This window comes from Lactuca serriola, chromosome 3 (assembly GCF_051521515.1).
Source record: "Lactuca serriola cultivar US96UC23 chromosome 3, Lser_US96UC23_V15, whole genome shotgun sequence".
In the NCBI taxonomy this organism is placed as follows: Eukaryota; Viridiplantae; Streptophyta; class Magnoliopsida; order Asterales; family Asteraceae; genus Lactuca; species Lactuca serriola.
Genome location: NC_136410.1, coordinates 246,314,916 through 246,329,192, shown reverse-complemented (window position 1 = coordinate 246,329,192; position 14,277 = coordinate 246,314,916). Strand labels below are relative to the sequence as shown.

General features: G+C 31.4%; 1 protein-coding gene across 1 annotated transcript; it reads left to right on the top strand.

The window, feature by feature from the left end:
• Nucleotides 1-723: 723 nt before the first annotated feature.
• Nucleotides 724-6,676, top strand: LOC145093837 (putative methyltransferase PMT3). The gene is made up of 8 exons (XM_079032092.1): nucleotides 724-861; nucleotides 2,140-2,613; nucleotides 2,705-2,869; nucleotides 2,954-3,136; nucleotides 4,020-4,614; nucleotides 5,618-5,730; nucleotides 5,811-6,031; nucleotides 6,113-6,676. The coding sequence occupies exons 2-8, from the start codon at nucleotides 2,356-2,358 to the stop codon at nucleotides 6,432-6,434; spliced, it is 1,857 nt and encodes a 618-aa protein (XP_078888218.1). The 5' UTR covers nucleotides 724-861; nucleotides 2,140-2,355; the 3' UTR covers nucleotides 6,435-6,676.
• The last annotated feature ends 7,601 nt before the right edge of the window (nucleotides 6,677-14,277 follow it).

The following is a 14,277-nucleotide window of genomic DNA, read 5'->3' as shown; positions in this document are numbered from 1 at the left end:
TGTTGTCGATGAAATCATTGAATTTCCAATATTATTAAAATCTAGTCTAACGTTAATGAACAATATATTTATTGAAGTTTTAGTCCATCCACACATTGCATTTTGAAGAGTGGCCCGTAGCGCTTGTGTTCGTCGGTTAGTATTGACTTAACATATGTTCTAAATATACTTAATAATTATTTTATTAAATATCTAAAACATATTTTTACATAGTCATAAACATTTTATAAATTCAAATCAATGCCATAAATTTATTTTCTAGTGAAGACAATGGACAAAGAATGACTTAATTTTGGAATTTAACTTGTAGATCCTAATCAATTAGATCAACTTATTTCCTATGTGTTATGTGTTATTATATGACACATATTTAAGGTTACATTATACATACCACAACACGACATACCTCTCAAGAATCTCAAAATCGTTTGTGGCTCTTCAAAGTCTAAAGGGTATATGTGCAAATAAATCAAACTACTTGGGTCCTTTTAAAACTTAGTCACATGGGAGGGTATAAATGTGATCTACCCTATGAAAGCGAAATCCACTTTCCTCACACCGACATGTTGCCCATGCTTTTAGCTTTGCATGCTGGACCTTATTGATATAAATACCGAAAACAAGGGGCTATAAATGGAATATATTCATAGTACAAGGGGTCAAAAGGTACATAAAAATATAAAATATGAAATTATAAACAACCGCGTGCCAACAGTGCTGTGCGTCTTCACTGTCAAACTCTCAGATCTACCCCCACTCTCCCCCTTTTATTCTGTTTATAGGCATCCAATTTCCACTCACTATCTACAAATTCAACATTTCGATAGAAATTCGGAGCTTAGATCCATTATCTGGACGCCAGTAAGTTCAAATCCTTTCTCTTTTGATTTGCTTAGTTGTTAGATCTGATTTCCAATCGCAATTTATCACTTTTTTCTTCATTAATTTCGTGATGTCTGTTTGTTTTCGCGTATGATATGGTTTAATGCTATAGATCAGATCGATTCGTTTTGAATTCTATAGTTAGATTTGACGAAGAAATCAGACTACAAAGGATATTTGGGACAATATGATTTTGAATCTTGTTTTATGATAACAATAGCGGTAGCATTGTATTTGCTGTAATTATATTTACAGTTCGTGATTTTGAATTAGGGTCAACAATGTTTCTCTCACTACCGGATTGTAGCCTGAATCAATGCTAATTAACAACTGCTCTGCCAGGAAGTACCGAATTTTGTTTAACATTTGCAAAGAGTACATTAATTCTGGTGTGAATGTCTCTCGGAGTATATGATTCACTGTATGTTTAACATTATCTAATGTGGATGACGTATAAACATGTAATGAGTTTGTTGAGTAACTGTCATCTGTTTAGGTATTACCTGTAAGCAAAATTAACTTCCGTTATGTTTGTGGTTGTGAGAGATTACGACATATTTGGAACTGCAAATGAGTTAGTATACTTATAGTATCTTCTTGATCAGATCTGGAAGTTATGATTCTGATTGATGACATTTATGATCAATATGTTTGACAACTGAAGTTAATTATGAGGGTATCTCAATTTTGATGGTTGGGGAAGTAAAAAAATGGAAGTGTGTGTTATAAGTAGTATCAAACTTTTCTCTTAAAATTATTTTCACGTGTTTAATGCTTTAGAGAAGTTCAATACGAAATTACTGAAATGTTAACTTGATTTACTTTTACCTTTATCAGAAAGGTAAAAAAGTTTTCATGGTAATCTAAATTGAAAGAATACTTAGCACCGTTTCATGTCATAAATGTGATCTTTAAGTCTTCAACAACCTTTGTGTTCTTCTTCCCTCTAAACAACATTGATTTCTTCCTTTAGCTTTACCTCATGACGTGTCATTTGTTTAAGTGATACCCTATGTTTAGTAGCTGTATTTATCAAGCTTGGTCTTTGCTTAATGCTTCTTTTGTATTTCTATAATCATCTTTAACATATCTGTAATCTTTTAAATGATAATTATCCTGGCTTTGGAGACTCTTGACTAAAAAATGTGTCTTATTTGAATAGCTTCTTTTTACAAATTTATTTCCTCAGTTCTAGCTTCAATATACCTCAAGTGCTTTATAAAAGATACTGATATGTTTTCTCTTTTTACATAACAGGTTGCTCGGACCATAAATCTGGCATCTGGAATAGTCTATTATCTTTGATTCCAAGAAATTTAGGGAACCCACAAATTGATCATAATTTGGATAACAATTACCAGATTATACAACTGGTATCCATCATCCACCAACAAAACTATGGGATCAATCTTGTGATCTATATAGATTGCATTTAAAGTGAAGACCAATTAACGTTGTGAAGCATCAAACATAATGAGAGGAAGAACAGATGGATCGAAGAAACGTTTGCTCACCACTTTCTTTTTTGTAGCAGTTTTCCTTCTTTTCCTGTATTTGTACTTTGGTTCTCAGAGTCAAGGTGAATCAGCTCTAGAATATGGCAGCAGATCTTTAAGGAAACTTGGATCCTCATACTTAGGTGGGGATGAAGAATCTGATCTTGGCATTAAGCAAGATGATTTCAAATTTGGGTTGGATGATGAAGATGGTATTGTGCCAAAGAGTTTTCCTGTAAGTTATTTAATTTGTTATACAGATTCCATTCCATTACTTCTTAATGTTTTCTAATTTAATTTGTTATTTTTTTTTTTGTTTCTTGAAGGTTTGTGATGATCGATACTCTGAGTTGATACCTTGTCTAGATCGAAACCTCATCTACCAAATGAGATTAAAATTGGATCTTTCTTTAATGGAGCACTATGAAAGACACTGCCCTTTACCTGAAAGGCGTTTCAACTGCTTGATTCCTCCTCCAACAGGGTACAAGGTGATCATCTAATCTAATATTTTCTTTTCTTTTCTTAATTCTCATATTTTAAATAAAGTTAATCTTGTTATTTTTTCCTCTTAGGTCCCCATCAAGTGGCCTAAAAGCAGAGATGAAGTATGGAAGGCTAACATTCCACACACTCACCTTGCAAAAGAAAAATCTGACCAAAATTGGATGGTTGTTAAAGGCGAAAAGATCATATTCCCAGGTGGAGGAACTCATTTCCATTATGGAGCTGATAAATACATCAAATCACTAGCAAATGTAAGTCTTTTTAATCACTAACTAATACTGATTAGTAGTTTAACTTATGGGATATTTACAAAAATGACCATTATGTCTGGAATAATCCAATTTTAGACTTTCTTTCACACTAACGTTATGTGACATTAAAAGTACCTTTTCTGATAAAAAAAAATACATTTCAGCCTTTGTTCTGGACTCAAATTGCAGATTCCAAACAGATTTTTGTTCTTTAATTTCAAGAACTTGTTTGAAATCCGATGAACAAATCCTGAATTTCGAGAAAATGTTTCATTTTTTACTGAAATCTAACAAAAAGATAAGGGTTAATCTCATAAAAGACCTTATATTTTGTGTTTTTTTCGGGTTAAACCTGAAATTTATTTTTTGCCTGAAAAAGACCTTGTATTTTTCATTTTTTCCGAAAAAGCCCTCAACTTTGTATTTTTTTTTTCTTGAAAAAACCCTCAACCTTCTAAATGCTTCCAAATAAACCCTCAACTTTTTTAGTTTTTCTCGAAAAAAACCCTCACATTTTACAATTTTTTTTGGAAAAAAATGACTAAAAGTGCCAGATCGGAACAAATGAAAAAATACAAGGTCTTTTTCAGGCAAAAACTAAACTTGAGGTTTAATCCGGACAAAACACAAAATACAAGGTCTTTTATGAGATTAACCCAAAAGATAATGAAACATAACAAATAGGAAATAAATACAATACAAGGGCATACAATGTGACATTTTTTTGGAAATGGTCACAAAGAGGTTTTGAAAAATGTTTGGTGTAAATGAGAAAAAAGTACACAATATATATTTAATTAAATATTTAAATGCCTAAATCATGTAAATATCCCTTTTACTTATTTTGATTCTCTTTATCTAATTAAAATAATCTAATTTTCAGATGCTGAACTTTCCAAAAGACAACATGAACAACGAAGGAAACCTACGAACAGTTCTCGATGTGGGATGTGGAGTTGCAAGTTTCGGGGGTTACCTTCTTGCATCCGACATCATGACAATGTCATTAGCACCAAACGATGTTCACCAAAACCAAATCCAATTCGCTTTAGAAAGAGGGATTCCCGCATACCTCGGTGTTCTTGGAACAAAAAGACTTCCATACCCTTCACGCTCTTTCGAACTTGCTCATTGTTCTCGTTGCAGAATCGATTGGCTTCAAAGGGACGGAATCCTTCTTCTTGAGTTAGACAGGCTGTTAAGGCCAGGTGGCTATTTTGCTTACTCCTCCCCTGAAGCTTATGCCCAGGATGAAGAGGATCTTAGGATTTGGAAGGAAATGAGTGCACTTGTTGAAAGGATGTGTTGGAAGATTGCTGCTAAGAGGAATCAGACTGTTATTTGGGTCAAACCTTTGACTAATGATTGTTATATGGAGAGAGCTCCTGGGACCCAGCCTCCTCTTTGTAGATCCAATGATGATCCGGATGCTGTTTATGGAGTTAACATGGAAGCTTGTATCACTCCTTACTCTGATCGTAAGTTTCTTACTTATATCACTCCATTACTTTCATATCCATTTTTTAAATAGTAATGATAATATTAAGCTACTCGATGCCAAATAAGATTATAATAAAAATATATTTTCTAGTTAGTTTTAGAAAATAATGTTTAACTAAAATCATGAAACAGATTTGTTTTCGAAATTGAAAATCGAGATGAATTTTATTTTTTGTATCGCTTCTGAAAAAAGAAAAGGGATACAAAAATAAAATTCGTCTCAAATTTCAATTTTGAAAACAAATTTATTTTGTATCACATATTTAGGCTAAATGCAAGAAATAACAATGTACTTTTCAGTTATGTTATGGTAGCATTCATTTCTTCTTATCACATCATTCTACTTTTAAAGTATTTTATCATGGTTAATCTCATAAAAGACCTTATATTTTGTGTTTTTTCTGGGTTAAACCTCGAATTTATTTTTTGCCTGAAAAAAACCTTGCATTTTTTCATTTTTTCTGATCTGGCTTTTTTAGTAATTTTTTTTGCAAAAGAAATTGTAAAAATGTGAGGGTTTTTTTTTCAAGAAAAACTAAAAAAGTTGAGGGTTTATTTGGAAGCAGTTGGAAGGTTGAGGTTTTTTTTTGGTAAAAAAGACAAAGTTGATGGTTTTTTTGGAAAAAATTAAAAAATACAAGGTCTTTTTCAGACAAAAAATAAAGTTGAGGTTTAATCGGGAAAAAACACAAAATATAAGGTCTTTTTTTTGTGATAAACACTTTTTTTTACTGCATTGTACTCTAGTAAAACTACCCAATTCATAACAATGGGTTGATTTTTCAAAGTACAATGCCTTGATAAGAAATTATATGAAAGTGCAATATCCTAATAAGAAATAATTTTAAATTACAATAATGTAACAAGAAAAAAAAGGTAACTAAAGTTTTATAATAAAAACATTTTAAAAATACATTGGTATTTCTTGCATTTTAAGCATGTGCAAACAATTTAAGTTTTCTTGCATTTTATGCATATCAGATGATCACTCAAGTAAAGGAAGTGGATTGGCACCATGGCCCGCTAGGCTGACTTCTCCACCTCCTCGTCTTTCCGACTTTGGCTATTCAAGTGACATGTTTGAAAAGGACACGGTAAACAACATTATCTTTCTATCTTTTCCAATTTTTTGCTATAAATTAATAATCAAATAAAATTTTGCATATTTTAACAGGAGATGTGGCGTAAAAGGGTTGAGAACTACTGGGATCTATTGAGTCCAAAAATATCAACCAACACCATAAGGAATGTGATGGATATGAAGGCAAACTTGGGTTCATTTGGAGCTGCTTTGAAAACCAAAGATCTTTGGGTCATGAATGTTGTCCCTGAAGATGGACCAAATACATTGAAGCTTATCTATGACAGAGGCTTACTTGGTTCCATTCATAACTGGTACTACATATTTTCCTTTTTCCAATTTTCTTATTATTGGGTTAAATGCAAGAAATATCATTCTATTTTTTTTTAATTCAGGTGTGAAGCATACTCAACATATCCACGAACGTACGACCTACTCCACGCGAGCGATGTATTCTCCGACATAATCGAAAAGAAAGGCTGCAGTGGCGAAGATCTTTTAATCGAAATGGACCGGATCCTAAGGCCCACGGGTTTCCTAATAATCCGTGATAAAAAACCCGTAATCGATTTTGTGAAGAAGTATTTAACCGCAATACACTGGGAACAGGTGGCGATGGCTGATTCGTCGTCTGATGAAACCGATACAGATCATGTTGTGCTCATTGTTCAAAAGAAACTATGGCTCACTAGTGAAAGCTTGAGGGAAACAGACTAAGTTTTTCAACTTATAAACCAAACCCACTTAGGTAAAAAGAAGGTGAAAATGGTTATGTTTTGTAGTATCTCTCCCTCTCTCTCTCAAGTTGTGACATCTTAGTAGTGTTTTGTTATGATTTAGTTGATTTATTTGTTATGATGATATACTTTTGCATCTACAAACACTTGGTTTTCGGTTTTATATTTGTGTACTATTTATTTGGATTTTAATTTATATAATCCAAATTTTAGTTCATTTGATATGATGCATAAACTATATAACAAGTTCCATATGAGTAGTATTAAAAATCACTATTTATGGTATTTGTTTAGTTGTAATTGAGTTATTATACATGATTATCGATAATGATTGTGGACTACTTTCATTTCTTGCACGTAATTAAAAAAATTGTAAAAGTATGGTTTTAATTTCAGAAAAGACAAAAATATCATATAAGGATATGAATTTTAACAAAATAACCACAAATTTTCAATTTTGTAGTGGTATACTGGTCATTTCTATATTTAAGATATTTTTTCTAGAAATTTACTTATTTTTAACATGTAATGCAAACCTTAACTCAAAACTGTGAAGTCTGAACAGGCTACTAGTTTCGTACTTTCGTAGTAGATAAGCAAGTCTTCTAAAACTATTTTCAATTGTTTAAAAGACAAAAGTGTACAAATATGTTGAAGTTATTTGTGAAATGCAAACTCTACAATTTTCCATTGCAATTTATATAGTTTGCATTAGCAGCTTTCCAACATGCCTTTGAATTTTCATTTAAATTTTGATGTAGGTGTTTATTTTGCATTGCCCAACTCTGTTAGTTGAAGTTGGTTTAAATTTGGCACTGTAAGTTTTGGTTCAATTTGTTATTGCCAAACTATCATTTTCTCATTGCTTAACTCTAAGCTTTGGCATAGCAAAACTTTCAATCACATTGGATTTAAAATTTGGATTTAATATGACAATGACAAACCCTCAGTCCCTCAGTTTCGGATCCATCAACTAATGAGCTTAAATTTGGCATTGTAGCATTGTGTTGAAAGTTTTCACTAAATTTAGCATTGCCGAACTCTCATTTTTGTATTGGTAAATCATACAAAACAAGACAATTTCACAGTGGCCATAAAGTGGTTTGAGATATGGAGACCCTTTGTCTCCATTCCTCTTTATTTTAGCCATGTAAGGTCTTCATGTTGCCATTGAAGGTGTGGTTGATGTAGGGTTGTACATCGGTGTGAAAGCTGGAAACAATAATTGCAAATAAAAGAAGAATTTGTATGCACTATATATCCATGGAGACATGGGTTTGAATATGTCTCATATGTTTTATGGAGATGATATATTTTTTGTGGGAGAGTTGTTGGCAGACAATATTGCCAACATGGTTGATGGTTCGGGTGTTAAACTTGATTTTATTTGGTTTCTGGTCTTAAAGTGAATATTCATAGATCGATTTTATTTTGGGTTTCAAATCCTTTCAAAGATGTTCTTCAAAGATGTTCAACAGATGGTGGGGCTTACAATTCGCAAAGCTGCAAAATTTCCTTTCACTTACTTTGGGTACCTCGATGGGTGAAAACATGGCTAGGGTCAACATTAGAATGTGATTATGGATAGATTCCAAAAGACTTGCTAAATGGAAAGTTAAATTCCTTTCAACTGATATGATATCTTCATTAATGGTGAGTTCGGTTTTGAGTTCTCTTTGTATTTACTTTATGTCTTTTTCTTATGTCGGTGACCATCAAAAAGTTATGGGAGTCTCTACGTTCCAACTTTTTCCACGGGATGGAAGAAAATGAATAGATAATTCATTGGATTTCTTCAGAGTTGGCTATGGTGTCCAAAGAAAAGGGTGGCATATGTATTGGAAGTCTTATAGCTTTTACTTTTGCTCTCTCCAAAAATGGCGGTGGTATTTTCTTAATGAAGAACAAAATTTATGGGTGAAGGTTATAAAAGCGATTCATGGAGAGTTTGTGGGTGTTTGGCTTGGTGGTGATGAAATCTAAAGTGGTGGAGTTTGTGATCGTCTAGTTGCTTTGATCAACTTAATGCATCAAAGGTGTATTATTTCCAACTTGTCTTTAGAAAAGTCTAATTTGATCTAAGTAGCTGAAAAATTCTAATATTTTTTTAACGGAAAAAGACTTTTATGAAGATAAATTTACATATTATCCTATCTTTTTTCTGTTAATTTGTTCAAAATGTTGAGACTTTTATGAAGATAAGTAGATAACCCTATTATTAACCAATAAACTATGACTTATTAAGTTTTTTTGGGTTAATGTACATTATATTAACAAATTACTTATAAACGTAACATGTTTTTTCTTTTTTTATTATAAACAAAGGAAATGAAGTGGTTGTTAATGTGTACGAATAAAAAATGTAGGCTAAGTACTATTTATTAATTGTTGGCATAAATATGAAATAAATAATTACTCTTCACTTGAAATATATTTCATATCCAACTTGTTTCCTTCGGTCACCCAACAAAACCCCATAACATTGGCTATTTTTTTGTCTTACTGTGCGGATAGGGTTGGTAATTTAAAACATCGGTCAACGCTTAAATGTTTTACTAAAAAAATGTAATAGAATTGTGTTTTTTATGAGTGTGGTGCTAAATGGCTACAAACTATCTTCCATGTCCACATATGGTGTGTCTATTAGCGTTTATTTAATAAAAAACCAATGATTTATAATAATCAATTATGTAATGATTTTTTAATTTGTTAGCTAAACTTTATCCAATTATAAAGAAAATACATCTCTCTCTAATTTTCCATTTAATTTGTCATTCAATGTTTACTTTTCATTATATATAGATGTGTGTTAGCTGATAATTGTCACTATATAATGTATAGAGGTTGGGTGATAGTTGGGTTCAAGAAGATAAGAAGAACACTTATACATAGTAGTACTTATAATAGTGCATACGTGGAACACCAACATCGATGCCTAAAAGAAACATCCATAGAGTGCATCTTACCACGACACCCATAACAACCTATAAGTGGAACGTGGAAATTAGCAACGGCTGCATTTCCTTTATTTGTAATATAAAAGATGTGTTCTGTTTATAAATATTTTGTTAATAATAATATACTTTAATTCATGTAATTAATAAGCCATAGACTATTGGTTAATAATGAGGTTATCTTTAGAAAAATTCTAATATTTTGACAAAAGTAACAGAAAGAGACAGGCACCAGGTAAATATTAGAAATTGAAAAAAAAGGGGTCTTTTCAAAATTTTACCTGGTGTCCTGTCTTTTTCTTTTAAAAAAATTGGGACTTTTCATTAATTATATAAAATATTATGACTTTTCTAAAGATAACCCAACTTTTATTTACACAAACAACTTGGTGATGAAGGGTTTTTTCACAGCTCCGACTGGCGGCGGAAACGTCAGGCTGTATGACTTATTCATGGATGTACATAAAATAGTACAAAAATGTAACATGAAATACAACTTCTATTATCATAAAATAGTACAAAAATATAACATGAAATACAACTTTTATTATCATAGTCATTTACATACATAAAATAGTACAAAAATATAACATGAAATACAACTTCTATTATCATATTAATAATTTACATATATAAAATAGTACAAAAATATAACATGAAATACAACTTCTATTATCATATTATATCATATCCGATGTATCATTACATGATAAAACAAAGTATAGTATTTGCCTCAATGGTTAGGCATTAATAACAATATAACATTGTATTAGATAAACAAAAATTTTTATGTGTTCCCCCGAGTGAGTGTACTTCTAGCTTGTTACGTTCCTGAGAATACATAAGTTTTGAAAATACGTCAACATAATGTTGGTGATTTCATAGGTTTTGACTCTGAGTACTTTTTGATGGAATTCATAGGTTACAAGTCTATGCGGAAAAAACACTAATGTTTAAGAATACATGCAACCTAAACGATCTATGTCTTTGCATATTAATAGCAACATACTATAAAACTATAAGAACCCTTTGCTATAATTTGAAATTACAAGTTAGGGTTACATACCTTTGATATTGTTATAGTAAACAATACCCTTGATTCCCTTGTAGAACTTTAGAAAACTTAGCACCAACAATATGATACTTCTAATGGCTAACACCCAAACGCTAAAACTAGAAGACTTTTAAGGAGAGAGAAGATTTTCAGCTATAGCTTCACAAGAGAGAGATGGTCGAAAATACAAGGATTAGGACCCTTTATATAGTTACATGAAAACTTTAGAAATCCTAAATTTGAATATAAAATAATATCATTTCAAATCAGTGAATATTAAGTTTCTTGATATCAAATGGAGGCTTCCAGAATCCTATAAAGGGATCCCCAAAATTGTCCAAGCATGGGTTCTGGAATCTCTCCATTGCTTAACTATAAACAATTATAAATTAGCCCTTACACTTCTAATTAATTCCAATTGGCCCCAAAATTAATTCCAAATTGATTTTGATTAATTCTAAATTAATTTTAATTAATTTCTAATTAATTTATTAATCATAATAAATTATCAATTAATAAATTATTTCTCTTTCTCTAAATGTTCTATACTATTTCTAGTTATGAGAGTAACCCAAAAAGAATTTACTTTTAGTTACAAGAATATATCAATTTAGTTATGAGCTTAGACACCTTAATTCAACACTTTTAACCCAAGAATTAAGTGTTTTCTAACTTATATAATAGTACTTTTTATAACAAAAAGTATATGGTTACAATATATAAGTGTTTTCTAACTTATATAAAATAGTAATTTTATAACAAAAAAGGTATATGCTTATAGTATATAAGTATTTTCTAACTTAAATAAAATAGTACTTTTTATAACCAGAAAATATACGTTTACAACATATAAGTGTTTTCCAACTTGTATAAAATAGTACTTTTTATAACAAAAAAGTATACGTTAATAATATATAAATGCTTTCTAACTTATATAAAATAGTATTTTTTTTTATAACAAAAAATATACATTTATAGTATATAAGTGTTTTCTAACTTATATAAAATAATATTTTTATAACCAAAGAGTATACGTTTACAATATATAAATGTTTTCTAACTTATATAAAATAGTATTTTTATAACCAAAAAGTATACATTTATAGTACATAAGTGTTTTCTAACTTATATAAAATAGTACTTTTCATAACAAAAAAGTATACGTTTACAGTATATAAATACTTTCTAATTTATATATAATAACACTTTTTTTATAACAAAAGAGTATGTGATTACCATGTATAAGTGCTTACCTGGATTATATGAAATCGTACATATAAACTCTACAAGTATGTGTTTCGGCTTAATATAAAGTCATATTTCAACTTATTTGAGTGCTTTTAGAGTGTAATCGGTGTTACATGAGTTTATACCCGAGCTATATGTCGCCTTCCCGCATCTTTTTGGCACTAGCATGGTGCGTTATATGTCGTAAAAAGTTATCGCAATGTTTCATCGATGTTGTAACTGATGGACAATTATCACCCATTCTGACTTGTCTATAAAGGTTGTAGCTACTAGCTAGCAACCACATGTGAGGGTTTCAACCCGTAGAGATCTATACATAACGTTCCTCGCTCGCTCAGGGTTAACAGTTATAGGTCATAGGTATTTGCTAAAGCATTACACTTAGGTCATCATGTAATAAAGTCATTAGGCAACAAGTTCGACCGTGTGTAATAATTGTATAAAGTTTCTAACAAAAATTTGGCAGTGTAACGACAGTAAATCGAGTAAACCAGGTTTTAACCAATGTAGAATCAACATACCAAATATGTGTAATAAGTCTTAACAAAAGTGCATATCAGTTTAAATAACAATTTGTTTAATAAACTGATAAATAACAACTTTTAAATTATATAAACAAGTAATAAGTATTTAGAAATTTATATAAAAATAAATATAAATTGCAAGTATTCTCTCCCGAAAACATTAAAAAGTTTAAAAGTTGGGCCGTCAATACTCACTTTCGAAGCGTGGTTTAACATTCCGGTTTTCGTTGGATTCGTCAGATTTTTTTCGAGAATTGAACCGGACGGAGTTTCGTTTATGAGAGTTCGAAAAGTGGATAAAAATGAGGTCATATTAGACCCATATTTCTGTTGGGTTAGTGTCTAAGGCTGTAACTATATTTGGTAAGTACTTGACCCGGTTATGCATGATCCTTTTGGGTTGCCTTCACCATAGCAACTTGACAAGATGATTTCTTAAGAGAGAAGAGATATTATTGTTAATATATTATGAGAATAATATATTAAAGGAATAATATTGTTATTTGATTAATATAAGTTATATATTAATTAAGAATTAATTTGATAACTTAAAGAGGTTAATTGAATAAAGGGGCATAAACTGTCAAATGTGTGATAGTTGTGTTTTGGGCTATGTATCCTTATGGGTAATGGGGTGGACAAAATTTAGGGTTAGGGAACCTTAAATTCGTCCAAGCCTAGAATCTAGAAGGATCTTGGATTGCTTAGGGCCTAAGTTATTCAATTAGGGTTAAAGGTGAAACCCTAGTATCCCATAGTATAAATAGATCCCTAGGGTGAGGGAAATCGGCACTCATGCAAGGCAAGGAACCCTAGGGCCGATTTCTCACCCTCTCTCCTCTCTCTCAATATCATCCTCTTGCTAGTTAGTGTTTGTAAGCCATTAGAGGAGTGACAATTGTGACTCTAAGCTCTAAGGAGAAGAAGTATCAAGCAAGTAATCTAAGGTATTGTTCTAGATCCAATTACATATGATTTGATTCAATTGTTTACATTAGATCTAGTATTGTAAGTGTTGGATTCAATGCATGTTCAATTAGAGAAACCTAGATCCAAGCATTAGGGTTTGCATGTGCCCATAGGAAAGTTCTTATGGCTCAAACCCATCAATTTCTAGATAAAAATCGCCAGAAATCTGCTTGGAAACAACCCGGAAACAACCCAGGAACATCACTGATGGTGTTGCCGTTAAACAAAAGAAGAATTTGTAGTGTTTATGGGTGGAGTTAGAGAGAAAGGGTAGTTGTCGCTTGTAAAGGATCTGAAGGAGGTCAAGTGGGTGAATTTTGGTGGCTGTTGGTGGTGATTGAAAATGAGAGTTGGCGGTCGGTGAGGTGGAGCTAAGGGTGGTTGAGGATAGGGTCGGAGCTGCAGAGGTGTTCTAAGCAGGCGGGGCGCTCGTGGTGCTCCAATGGCGGCCTACGATGGATATATATATATATATATATATATATATATATATATATATATATATATATAGAGAGAGAGAGAGAGAGAGAGAGAAAGAGTGAGAGAGGGGAAAGGTGCAAAAAAAGAGGCAGCCTGATGTGCACAGATATACCTACCGGTTTTAAATTTATAACCTAACAAAACTTCAGTAACTAATGCACTTATAAGCAGTGTACCTAGTAAGATTATAAAATAGAAAAGTAAGTCGGATATCGATCACGATGAACAATATTTAGATAATAAAATAACTACTAAAAAACAACTAAATATGTGGTGGTGGTGGGGGGGGGGGGGTGTTACTGATTTTACAAGACCAACAACTTAAATCAAACAAAAAGAAATTAAACTACTAAAAATACGAAAAAAAAAACGATTTAAATTCAAGATTAAAGAGTACTTTCATTTAATTCCGACCCCCCACCTTTTCCTATGGTTGATTTCTAGTAGAACTATGATGTTGGTCACCAAATTATATTGTAACTAGTTATTATGACCAATTTCTTAGTTTTTACCAATTTATGAAGTATCATGTAATGTTCAAACACAAGTAGACACCAAATTGATATAAAGATAGATTTGGCTATGCATGATAAA

What these genes read in the sequence shown, in the direction of transcription:
- LOC145093837 (XM_079032092.1), top strand. Translation starts at nt 2,356, where the DNA reads ATGAGAGGAAGAACAGATGGATCGAAGAAACGTTTGCTCACCACTTTC. An exon ending in ACATCAAATCACTAGCAAAT is followed by an intron (nt 3,137 to 4,019) that starts GTAAGTCTTTTT and finishes TCTAATTTTCAG; the next exon opens with ATGCTGAACTTTCCAAAAGA. An exon ending in CTTGGTTCCATTCATAACTG is followed by an intron (nt 6,032 to 6,112) that starts GTACTACATATT and finishes TTTTTAATTCAG; the next exon opens with GTGTGAAGCATACTCAACAT.